The sequence below is a fragment of the Conger conger genome, chromosome 12 (assembly GCF_963514075.1).
Source record: "Conger conger chromosome 12, fConCon1.1, whole genome shotgun sequence".
Classification (NCBI taxonomy): Eukaryota; Metazoa; Chordata; class Actinopteri; order Anguilliformes; family Congridae; genus Conger; species Conger conger.
The window spans coordinates 48,536,613-48,549,779 of record NC_083771.1 but is presented as its reverse complement, the minus strand read 5'-3'; the positions used below and the strand labels follow the sequence as shown (position 1 = coordinate 48,549,779).

At 48.1% G+C, this 13,167-nt stretch overlaps 1 protein-coding gene across 1 annotated transcript; it reads right to left on the bottom strand.

The window, feature by feature from the left end:
- Positions 1-3,903: 3,903 nt before the first annotated feature.
- hint1 (histidine triad nucleotide binding protein 1) lies at positions 3,904-11,330 on the bottom strand. The gene is made up of 3 exons (XM_061263519.1): positions 11,177-11,330; positions 9,222-9,326; positions 3,904-4,663 (listed from the first exon to the last, which is right to left on the bottom strand). Exons 1-3 carry the CDS (start codon positions 11,285-11,287, stop codon positions 4,499-4,501), a joined length of 381 nt encoding a protein of 126 aa, XP_061119503.1. The 5' UTR covers positions 11,288-11,330; the 3' UTR covers positions 3,904-4,498.
- Between the last annotated feature and the right edge of the window lie 1,837 nt (positions 11,331-13,167).

Sequence of the window (13,167 nt, the reverse complement as noted above, 5' to 3'; positions counted from 1 at the left end):
AATTGGAAGCCTATTAATTAACTTCAGCTGTATCTATTACCTCAGCCGTCGGCAGGATGGTGCAATAAGCATTAATAATGAGCCATTGCGAAGCTATTTCTGGAATAATGTGGTTTAAGGTGAAAGATGATCCCTGTAGAGATTTAGAGATTCACACCATGTTCAAATTCTGAGATGGCAGTTGTGCTTGGAAGGAAAGCCCAGCTCACAGAGATACTCCGGGACACACACAGTTTTTGCACCCAAACCTTTCCATAATAATCTGCCACTTCTCTGCCACTATCATCTAGATCAGTGGTTCCCAGAGTTCTCCACTGCCGCGGTTCCATGTGCTGTGGAATATACAGCATTATATTGCATATAATTGAGACAATAATATGCATAGCATGCAATTAATTTAGCATTTCATCAAATCATACTGAATCTTTGAAATTATGTATATGTACAATACCTGGTTCATTAATTGGATTGCATATAACTGAGATGATAATATGCATAGCATGCGATTAATTTATTTAGCATTCCATTAAATCGTAGCGATAATCTTTGAAATGATGTATTTAATGAGGCTGCTGTATCCTCAGATATTTTATATTGAGGTTTATTCATCCGGACCCGGGGAGAGAGTGAATTAATAATGATTTTCCTGACTCCGAACACTTGATGTGATTGAAATCAGAAGAGGGTTTTAGCTGAACAAAACTGTTGCTACTCCATCCATAAATCCAATTTACCGAAAAGAAGCAAAAACAGGCACTCAATTATAATCAGGCAAACTCTCCGGAAAGCCTCCTCCTGTTCCTCTGTCTCTGACAGGACACAGATGGTGTGGCCACAGTGGTGCGGTTATGAATGCAGCTGTAATTACATGGATATGGATGCATTCGCTGAAAAACAGCAATTTATTCCAGAAGTTTCTATTTTGAACAAACTGTTTTGTATAACCATAGAATGATGTTTGATTTATTATTTTATTTTTTTATTTTTTTTACGGTCATCTTTCTAAATTCTTGTACACCATCTGGAAAGCCGTTAAATATTCTCTCCTCCACTTACATTTGGGAAAGTTTGAATTGCGTCCTTCAATATAAATTGCCATATGTGCTGAGCATGTAAAACGCAAAGCGATAATTAGTCAATGATACTGCATCATTTAAACCACCTGGAACCTTCATACCCTACCCAGGGAAAATATTGCAAATAGCTTCTTGTTAATAATGAAAAATTATAATTAAATTAATAATAATAATAATAATAATAATAATAATAATAATAAAATTGCTGCTTGTTTAATTGATCATCCCTGAGAATATTCCACACACTCTACCTGTAAAAAGAGATGTCTAGCTGCAGAAGCTCGGTCACATTTTATCCCTGTAAGTGTAAGCAAATATACAACATATAGAAAGTATTTTAGTGCTAATTACCTCGTGTACTCAATAGTAGGCCTGTATGCACATGGGCTCTGCCTGTGTTTAAAAAAAATAAAAAAAATGTAATAACCATTTTTACCTTTTAAACTTCGTTTTGTATTTGAAAATGAAAATTGACATTGCACACACACTGCAGTCTAGAAAGACAAATGAATATTTAAACGGTCCAACCAGTCATTTTCAGTGGATTTATAAACCACCATCTAGCTGAAAATGAAAAGGCTCCTTTTGTTACCTCTGCTGGAGAGCTCTCAAAGGCAGCTGAGCACCAACCAGCCTCAGAAGTGTGGCTTGGAGTGCCTGATCTTTTATTTATTTATTTTTCTGTTTTAGTGTTTATCGCGAGAAACTTAAGAGCTGGCCCTTTTCCATACAGAATGCCATTTGACACCTCAGTTGTCATTAATGCAGACTGTGGATTTGCGCGTGGGCTAAATGACTCATGAGATCGCGCAACAGGTGAGTTTGAGGAGAATTAGCATTTTAATAGCCTGTCGGGCCGGCGGCTCGCGAACGCGCGATTCGGGACGCCCACCTCGCCGCTGAGCGCCACGCTGGCCTTCGCGCCGATCCGTGGCTCCGAGTCCGGCTGACTGCTGCCCCCCCGTGGCCTGTGAGCGTAACGCGCCGTCCTATTTTTAGCAGCGAGGCGAGCGGAGAGGGAGGCGCGATCCGCGCACACCTCCCGGCTGACTCGCTCCCTGACGGCGTGGCACACTCCCACGTGCAGAAACTAGGCGAGTCGCACGCGCGACCGTACGTCTGGCTGTTGAATGCGCTATGCATGCGGGTGCAGAGTGAATACATGGGCAGATTCAGATTGGAATTAAACATGAAACAGTTTCCAGAAACGCATTCCAGTGCAGACAAAATGGTTCACCATCTCACAGCACCACTTAAACAATACAATGATCTGACGTGGAGTTTCAAAATAAAAGCTCTTTAAATGGCATCTAGTTAATGTGACCAAATTCAGACCATTTCTCCAGTCAATCTCCACTTCAGGTAGATGGAGGCTGGTTAATACGTGGTTGTTGGTGCGTGTGCATTTTCTTACACGCGGTTGTTGGTGCATAAGAGAGTGCTGGCTGCTTGTCTGAGACTATGGATCTTTTTCCATTTTTCCATAAAATTCAGATCAGACCTCCTGATATTTCCCATTTCGGAACGTAGTCCTTTTAGCTGCACATCATTTTCACTCCGAATATAAGAATAATTAGTGGAGGCAATAAACCGGGAAATACAGACACGGACTGAAATCTAAATGTATTTGCTTGTTCAGGACATGGAAGAGACTGGTGGTGGCATGTGATCTGCCACATAAATGCCAGTACGATACGATCTGCTTATTCAATGCCTTCAAATCCAACACAAGATGTTTTAGCAGGACATTAACAGCACCAGCAAATTACTCTGATTCACCAGTCAGTCTGGTAGTTTCATACCTCCCCTGTCCTGCCCCATACGTTGCACAGAACACAAATTAAAACAACCAGCTAACAAATTCTGCGGAAAAGAGCTTAAAGTTTAGAGCCAAATTAATTCAGATGTACGAATATTCCGCAACCATATCAGTTTGTTCTCATAAAATTATTTTATGCACCAAAGTAATTTATTCTGAAACTGTGTGCTAAAAGCATTATTGGAAAAACGTTTAAAAACAAAAAAGCACTTCACTAAACCTCTTACAAATCCGACGCACACGACCAAGAGCCTGAACTCTGCTTTGCATGCCCTGCAGATAAGGGGACTGAAGGCTTTCTGCACCAGAACAATACAGAACACCAGCCCAACCACGCTTCAGCTCTGAGCCTGAGACGACTGCTTCAGCTCTTAACCATGGTCCTCACCGTGACTAAGCGTGATTTTCAGGGGCGAATATAAAGTGGACAGGGTCATTTGAATCAATTAATACGGTTGTTGTCTTTTTTCACTCTTCCCTAACATGACCAGACGTGAGATTTGAAATAGGCCCCACACCCCAGTTGACAGAAAAGATGTTGCGTGGTTGTTTCAGGTGTAACAGGTGTGTGGACTGTTTCACCCCACCCTTCCGATCTATAACGGGATCATCAAATCTGGAGCTTGAACCCAAATCCTGCCAGCGGGTTTCTTTCCTCCCAGGGAATTAACCGGACATTTAGTGCTGCTCATTGGCCAGACTGTCTTCACACCCGACTTGTAAATGGTGGGTGGAAAGTTCACAGCCCTCGAGGACCGTGATTTGGTTATCCCTGAATCAGGAGACAAGCGGCACACACAGAGCAGTGCGGTAAGTGCATTTATTCGTCTTTCATTCCCGATCTGTAAACCGAACAGACAATCGAAACACGTGGTGACATCCAGGCTCCGCCTAGAATGAGTGGTGTCGCGCTTGGGGGTGTTGTGTGGGTCGGGGGGTTTAGGGGTGTTGTGTGGGTGGGGGGGTTTGGGGGTGTTGTGTGGGTGGGGGGGTTTGGGGGTGTTGTGTGGGTCAGGGGGTTTAGGGGTGTTGTGTGGGTGGGGGGTTTGGGGGTATTGGGGGTGTTGTGTGGGTCGGGGGGTTTGGGGGTGTTGTGTGGGTCGGGGGGTTTGGGGGTGCTGTGTGGGTGGGGGGTGTTTAGGGGTGTTGTGTGGGTGGGGGGTTTGGGGGTGTTGTGTGGGTTGGGGGGTTTGGGGGTGTTGGGGGTGTTGTGTGGGTCGGGGGGTTTGGGGGTGTTGTGTGGGTGGGGGGGTTTGGGGGTATTGGGGGTCAGGTGGTTCACCAGGAGGAGACTGTGAGAGTCATGGGAGGGGGGGTTAGTTTGGTGGTTAGCTGGGGTGGCCTGGGGTGGACAGTTGGGCGGATAGTTAGGGTGATTTGGGGTGGGGTTATGGGGTGGACAGTTGTGCGGATAGTTGGGGTGATTTGGGGCGGGGTTACAGGGTGGACGGTTGTGCGGTTAGCCGGGTTGGCTTGGTGAGGAGTTACGGGGCGGGCGGTTGGGCGGGTAGCTGGGTTGGTTTGGGGAGGAGTTATGGGGCGGACGGTTGGGCGGGTAGCTGGGTTGGTTTGGGGAGGAGTTACGGGGCGGACGGTTGGGCGGTTAGCCGGGGGGCCAGCCCATCTGCCGGCCCCCCAGGACGTGGAGGTGGATGTGGTACACGGACTGGCCCCCGTCGCTCCCCTCGTTCAGCACCACCCGGTAGCCCTTGGGCAGCCCCACCTTCTCCGCACACTGCTTCGCCACCAGCATCAGGTGCCCCAGGAGCTGAGGGAGAACGGGCACAGGAGGACATCACAGCTCAAACACTGCATTCACACGCCCTGCATGCAGACACAAAATGGCTGCCACGCGTCTCCTGCTGTCTTTCAGAGTGTTCGTCCTCAAACATTATCACCACCGGTCCAGAAGGTGCAATACCACTGTGAACCACAGGGGGCAGTACACATCTTGTGCCTCGTGATGCGACCATAGACTGTACCGACGCTAGAAAGGCAGAATCATGTGAATCAGCCCTGATCTGCCCCCTAGTGGATATACCTTTCAAACATTCTCCAGTCAGACAAAAAGCAGGCAGGTTAGCGGGTGAATGGCGGTCAGGACGCATCCATTTTGCCCACGTGTAACACGGTGAAATCAAAGTGCGGTTCCAGACTTTGAGCAGAGGGGGCGAGGAGGAGCAGGGGGTTAATAAGTAATTCCGTAATTATGGCCAGAAGCTGACATTAACTGGAGACATGGACCGGGGGGGTGTATCGCGAAACAGGATTACCCAGTTAGCTGGATTGCGTTCACAAAGTAAAACCCGGAACCCTCCCAAATCTGGAACATGGACTGAAGTAACAAGCTGTTCTGGGTTTTACTCTGCACAGTTATCCAGCGAACTCCGTAATCCTGCTTCATGAAATACCCTCAGGTCTGTGCCTGGATTTCATGTCAACTTCTGGCCTCAATTGCTCACCATCTGACATTTTGGCTAAATTTCCTTATGAATGACACATGAAGACCATTTGTTTCCTTGTATGAGAGCGTTACGGTCACCTAATTCACCGGTGAGTCCGTGTTGGTGTGTACAGATGGTTAGCTCAATTAGCAGAGGTAACTGGTGGAAACAAAAACCTCCATACTGGCCATCCAGGACCAGAACTTCCCACTGCTTGGACCAGAACTTCCCACTGCTTGGACCAGAACTTCCCACTGCTTGGACCAGAACTTCCCACTGCTTGGCCCAAAATTTTGTCATGATTGGAACTGGATTTTGGAAAATGGGACTAAACTCAATTTGTAGGCAGAAGTCAAAGAATCAACACAACCTGGATATCAACTGGAGCAGGAAGAGGGAAAACTGCATGAAACATGTAATGTAATGAAACATGCTGCTTCCCCTCTGAATATGTTCCAACTTCCAGTGCGGATTTCACAGGCTTGATTTCCCAGCCTTTCAGCCAGTCTAAAGCACTTAACGTGAGATGGACGCAGTAATGGCTTTGCACAGATCGGTACATGATTATTATAGACGTAATTATGAGTTAACATACCTTCGCTGGTGTTCTTGCATAATTCCTGCCGTGATTGTATAAGACTACAGTGGCTTTTACTGTGTAAACAGTGCCACCTAGTGGCAGCAGGGGGGAGATCAGAGGGCACTTCAGTTGAGATGAACCATGTTACTTAAAATCCCCAGTTGAAGTTACCACCAAGTTTTCTTTTTAAATGGAAGTTTTAAAATGGCCTGAGCACATATTTAACAATGGTGCCATTGCTGAATTGAATTTATCAATTCAGTTACACTCAATTTCAACTCTCGCAGTTCAAAGCGAAATCTCCCCCAGAAAAAAAAAAAAAAAAAAGCCTGCCAAAGTTCTCCCGACACAGCTGCACCGCGGCGAATGTTCGGAATAAAACGGTGAATAAGTAAATAAAACGGCGGCTAAATTTAGACGCTGGACCGCTTTCAGACCGCCCCTTTCTGGGGGCTGTTAGCCGGGGTTTCCAAATTCACAGATTAATTAAAATGTAAACAGCGGAACACAAGGTGGGATAAGCTCGTTCCCGGGGGGAATGGTAAAAACGCTGCGCACTGAACAACAGGCCAGGCTGACGGCAGCGCTCACTGGACACTGGCCAAACAGACAGAGGGGAGGAGAGGGGTTTATGTGCTCCGAGAGAGGGGGACAGCGAACCGCGACACACTCCCCTGGAGCCGGCCGGGGGGCTGGGCCGTTTGGGTGGCAGAGCTGGGCCTGAGAGCCTGAGATTACCGCTCCAGCCCACAACCGCTCACCCATCTTAAACAGGACATTCACTTAAAGTGGCGTTTGGCTGTTTGGGTGTAGTGCCTGCGGGTAATTGCTTGGTTACCTCGCTTGCACCCACCTTAATGTCAAATTTATGTGCTTGTCATTGAATTAATCTGTGTTACATTAAAGGATAATATTAAAGATATGCCTACTACAGGGATGGGCAAAGCGGGCCGTATCCGTTTCTGGATTTCAGACCAACTTCTGCTCTTAATTATTTAATTAGCCCAATCATTTATGTGGTCTGTCATTTATAGCCACATTCTGTGATATAAACAGCAGGTGATTTAATGTTCTTGTCTTGTAGCATTTTATTGTGCTCTGATTTACGAGTGAATCAGTCATGGTGCATATGGCTAATTGGCTGATTGGGCCAGGGTCACTGGTGGCAGCAAAATCCTGAAGACACTGCGGCCCCTCCAGGACTGGAGTTAAACCTGCAGACGCTGCGGCCCTCCAGGACTGGAGTTAAACCCGCAGACACTGCGGCCCTCCAGGACTGGAGTTAAACCCGCAGACACTGCGGCCCTCCAGGACTGGAGTTAAACCTGCAGACGCTGCGGCCCTCCAGGACTGGAGTTAAACCTGCAGACACTGTGGCCCTCCAGGACTGGAGTTAAACCTGCAGACACTGTGGCCCTCTAGGACTGGAGTTAAACCTGCAGACACTGTGGCCCTCTAGGACTGGAGTTAAACCCGCAGACACTGTGGCCCTCCAGGACTGGAGTTAAACCTGCAGACACTGCGGCCCTCCAGGACTGGAGTTAAACCTGCAGACACTGTGGCCCTCCAGGACTGGAGTTAAACCTGCAGACACTGCGGCCCTCCAGGACTGGAGTTAAACCTGCAGACACTGTGGCCCTCCAGGACTGGAGTTAAACCTGCAGACACTGCGGCCCTCCAGGACTGGAGTTAAACCCGCAGACGCTGCGGCCCTCCAGGACTGGAGTTAAACCTGCAGACGCTGCGGCCCTCCAGGACTGGAGTTAAACCTGCAGACACTGCGGCCCTCTAGGACTGGAGTTAAACCTGCAGACACTGCGGCCCTCTAGGACTGGAGTTAAACCCGCAGACACTGTGGCCCTCCAGGACTGGAGTTAAACCTGCAGACACTGCGGCCCTCCAGGACTGGAGTTAAACCTGCAGACACTGCGGCCCTCCAGGACTGGAGTTAAACCTGCAGACACTGCGGCCCTCCAGGACTGGAGTTAAACCTGCAGACACTGCGGCCCTCCAGGACTGGAGTTAAACCTGCAGACACTGCGGCCCTCCAGGACTGGAGTTAAACCCGCAGACACTGCGGCCCTCCAGGACTGGAGTTAAACCTGCAGACGCTGCGGACCTCCAGGACTGGAGTTGCCCATCCCTGGCTTACAGGACGGTGTTGGCGGCCCCTGGTTAGATTTCTCCTGGGTGAGTGAGAAATGTAGAGCCGTAATGGAGGCCACAGCTCTGTGCTGAAATGCTGTGGAGCAGGTTCTCACTCCTGCATCCAGACCAGGAGCAGGTTCTCACTCCTGCATCCAGACCAGGAGCAGGTTCTCACTCCTGCATCCAGACCAGGAGCAGGTTCTCACTCCTGCATCCAGACCAGGAGCAGGTTCTCACTCCTGCATCCAGACCAGGAGCAGGTTCTCACTCCTGCATCCAGACCAGGAGCAGGTTCTCACTCCTGCATCCAGACCAGGAGCAGGTTCTCACTCCTGCATCCAGACCAGGAGCAGATTCTCACTCCTGCATCCAGACCAGCGGCTAATGGCCGTTTTTACCGGCTGGGCGACACTGTGGTCGTGGGGACTCTGGTGTTCCGGGACGGTTTCTGCTGCTCTATTCCTCAGCAAGCACTCCTGCTTCTGAAGCTGAATTAAAACGTATCCGACTCGGGAACAAAAAACGATTTTGCCAACTCACATTTGATTGCTGAACATAAATTGTGATTCCATTCTTGAGCAAACAGCAATTAACCACACTTACTGCTTATTCAAACGAAATATTTGCGTGCATTTCCATATGTACAATACAATACATTTTTTACTCAGTGCTCTTAATTGCCGTGTGCTTGTGTATCTTGAAACTTTTCCATGCACTGCACACCCTCTGCTTTAACTGTGTGAATCTGATTTATATTTTTTCACTTTTGTCGAATTTATTTTCATTGGAAGACTTTCTACACCTGCAGCCACAGTGCGCTGGTTGTTGTTGTCACTCTGCGCTGAATGTGTATTCGTCTTGGTGCTGCATTTGTTAGCCATATCTGATATCATCTCCTTGCATCTAGCCTGACACGCCCACTGACCTGGCCTACATTTACCATGTGAACTACATCTGATGTTGTTCATATAATTTGTACCTGATCCGACTTGTGTTCTGTAGTAATGACCTTTGTCATTACTGTGTGCTTGCCGTAAGTCTCTTGGGATAAATGCGTCTGCTGAATGTGATGTGGTGTTGAATGTGGATGTGGATGCAGATGCAGTTGAATGTGATGTAGGATGGTGATGTGATGTTGAGGCACTGACACTTACAGCGGCGTCCCCTTCCTCAACCGTGGACAGCTGAGCGATCGGCTTCTTGGGGACCACCAGGAAGTGGGTGGGGGCCTGGGGGGCCACATCGTGGAAGACTAGGCACTGAAACAGAAAACGGGGACCGACCCCCACATTTAATAAACCCATTCACACACCCCGTCACCACTGAGAACCATTTCACATCAGAGAAATGCATAAAAGCCCACAAGAGAACAGGGCTTTCTGCCCGGCTAGCTAGTGCAGCCGCAGCTGCTGTGGCTAAACCTCCCGGGATCAGCCTATAGCCTACAGCACTGAGGTACACGACTGACACCCGGGAAGTTGGTGGTCCAAGCCCCAGTGTAGCTACAACAAGATCAGAGCAGCTGTTGGGCCCTTGAGCAAGGCCTTTATCCTCACATTGCTCCAAGGGGGGAGGTTGTCTCCCGCTTACAGAGTACAGAGTAACAACAAAAGCCAGCAGACCCTGCTCTCCGGGACCAGGAGTGAGGACCCCAGCAGACCCTGCTCTCCGGGACCAGGAGTGACAACCTCTGAGCTAGCAGACGGAGTTTGAGGCTGGGTTGGAAACCGCAGACTGCTCGTGCTACATTTCAATAAAGATTAGCCTGAAACGTGTCTAGAATGCGGTTTCGAACACGGCCTGGGACTTTAACGAGTGCAGCGGCCTATATCGAGAAGCAGGCCTACCGAGTTACAGCTCAATAACTGTGCCGATTAAAACCATGGACGGCTTTTTTTTTCCTTTAGTCCATGTTCCAGATTTTTCTCGGTGTAATTTTGCACACAGGATGCAGTTATCCAACTTGGTAAACCGGTTTGTGGTTGACGTATGGATATATGGAGATAGTCCAAGTCAAATCCTGGACACTAACACAAACCGGTATATATATAGACGTGTGGCCTATATTTTGTCATAATTAATGACAAAATCTGTTCATGTTCACATATTACATTACATTATTGGCATTTGGCAGACACTCTTATCCAGAGCGACGTACAGTTGATTAGACTAAGCAGGAGACAATCCTCCCCTGGAGCAATGCAGTGTTAAGGGCCTTGCTCAAGGGCCCAACGGCTGTGCGGATCTTATTGTGGCTACACCAGGATTAGAACCACCGACCTTGCGTGTCCCAGTCATTTACCTTAACCACTACGCTACAGGCCGCCCCATAGAAGCAGAACATTTATAATGTCTAATATTGTATGCATCAACCTAGGCTGGACATTGAAGCTGGTTGTCAAAAGCACGTTGGTATATGGACCCGCATTTGTACAGGTTGAAGGAATGTAGCTTCGCTACACCAGTCTTGGTATTGCAAAATCCAAATCAGGTAATCTTTCCCTTTTCTTTTAAAATACGTACAATAAGTAATGTAATTTGTATGGCCTTAAGTCAGTCATATTACTCAACGGTAATTCAAGCTGCAACCACTTCCCATTTGCTTTAAGTCGTGGTAAGTCATATTATTACCCAGCTTACCACGAAAGATATCCGATTGACTGCGCCTTCAAGTTCTGCGGATTTCTCAAACAATGGACGCGTTTAGCAGATTCACGGCAATACCTGCCACTTGCCAATATTAGCGACTGCTAGCGTTAGCTGAACAAGCGCAAAGTAAACGTTCAGCTAACCATTGCTAGCTAATGGTAGCTAACTGACGTTTGAAATGAGGGGCACGCAAGCGAGCCGTAGCTCATTATCTGGCTGGGTATAATAAACAGAACCCTACCGTCACTGTTCCACAATAACAGTTGCACAGGCAAACAATGTCGCTTATTGTCTGCATTGCTTAGTGAGTTGATTCAAATCATAAGTTTGCAATGCGGGACGAAAGCCCGCTAACTTCGTTAGCCTACTTGTCAAGCTGCAGCTCCTTATTAGTGAAAGAAAGGTTTGTTTGTTTGATTTTTAGCGTGAATGCTCCGTTCATTAAATAATAGATGCACACCTGTTCATCTTCGTATAATATTTTCGCAGGAATTTCCTTGCGTATAATTTTCCCGAAAATCGTGTCGCCTCCCGGCTTTGCAACTTGTGCCTTCGCCACTTCGTCCGCCATCGTGCAGGCTGCCGCAGCTCCACCGTCACCGGGCTTCTTATGGCATTGCGCTTTAGCAAGTGGAACCTCATTGGCTAAAGGCTTTTTCGAAAGCGAAAACTAAAGATTTATTGGTGGAGACAGAAGTCAGTCAATATCGACCCGCCCCTTGGATCCGCGCGTTCAAAAGAATGACGCAATTCCTATACCAGTCCTGTCTAGTCAAGAACTGGACTTCAGAGTTATCTTATCAAATTCTGGGGTTTGGAAAGGGATTCAGTTGTGCAATGAGTATGAAACCGGAATATAATTTAGGTTTGGTTTTAAAAGCTGTTTTTTTTTTTTTTTAAAGGGCCAGGTGTTCCACATTCCAACATTTTAAATATTGCGTGAGATACACCCAACAAATTAATGGAATTAACACGTAATCAACATTTTCGGCTGAATTCATACTTACCAGGCATATTACTCCAAGGAAGATCATATCTAATACTTTGACATGGTGCAATCATTAGATTGCACCAGATTTTTTTGTGACCGTATTAATTAATCTCCTTGCTGAGCGTATTCACAAATCCAATTCTCAAAGTTCACCAATGTGCTGATTTAAAGTAAGCTCAACATTTTTAAGATAATGTGACAAACCTGCAATAAATGCACATTATAAATTATAAATGTGCATTTCATATTGCACTGTGGTGAGGTTCCATCATGAAACTAACGGCCAATGGAATTCAAACTCAACAACTTTATTAGTCAGGAACACAAGCAGGAAGTGAAACGCGATCCGTGACACATGTTAATGGCGCCCTGGTCGATATCAGCCTGCTGATCCCAAACAGGGTAGCGCAACACATGAACATGTTTTGTAACAGAAATACAACGTTCATGAACTTTAGTTAGACCAACAGTTAGCCGTTAAATTGGATTGCCGCGTTATTAACTTATTAAGTGTTAATCCACTACAGCCCGGACGCTACACTGCCCCCCACTGGAGGGGCCTGTCATCCCCGACGGCCCTCGATTCCAAGAGGCAGTCCTGCGGGCGTACGGGGGGGCCGTGCTAACACCAGGTGAGTCGGGGGGCGTACGGGGGGCTGTGCTAACACCAGGTGAGTCGGGGGGCTGTGCTAACACCAGGTGAGTCGGGGGGCGTACGGGGAGCTGTGCTAACACCAGGTGAGTCCTGTGGGCGTACGGGGGGCTGTGCTAACACCAGGTGAGTCCTGTGGGCGTACGGGGGGCTGTGCTAACACCAGGTGAGTCCTGTGGGCGTACGGGGGGCTGTGCTAACACCAGGTGAGTCCTGTGGGCGTACGGGGGGCTGTGCTAACACCAGGTGAGTCCTGTGGGCGTACGGGGGGGCTGTGCTAACACCAGGCGAGTCCTGCGGGCGTACGGGGGGGGGTCTGTGCTAACACCAGGTGAGTCGGGGGGCTGTGCTAACACCAGGTGAGTCGGGGGGCGTACGTATTCTCTCTCTCTCTCTCTCTACTGCCTTGAGAAAGGCCCCGTAGGAGGGCCGATGCCAGTCTTCCCCAGGTGGATGGCAGAAACAGGAATATCAAGCTGTGCCTCCAGGCGGGTGAGCAGGTCTAGCCCTATCATGCTACCATGGGTCTTCAATGTTGGCCAAGCAGAAGTCATGGTGCTCAGCTCACCACCCACCCCAACGCACAGCGTTCTTCGATCTGTTTAATCCGCTTCAATCCCAATTCTGATACCAATGTAGTGTGACAGGGTTCCATCAGGAAACCGACGACCAATGGAATTGAAACTCAACAACTTTATTAGTCATGAACACAAGCAGGAATTCAGGCACAAGCAGTTACACGTTTTAATGGCGGCCGGGCCGATGGCCCCCCGATCCCACTCAGGATGGCACAACACAGGTATGGTAA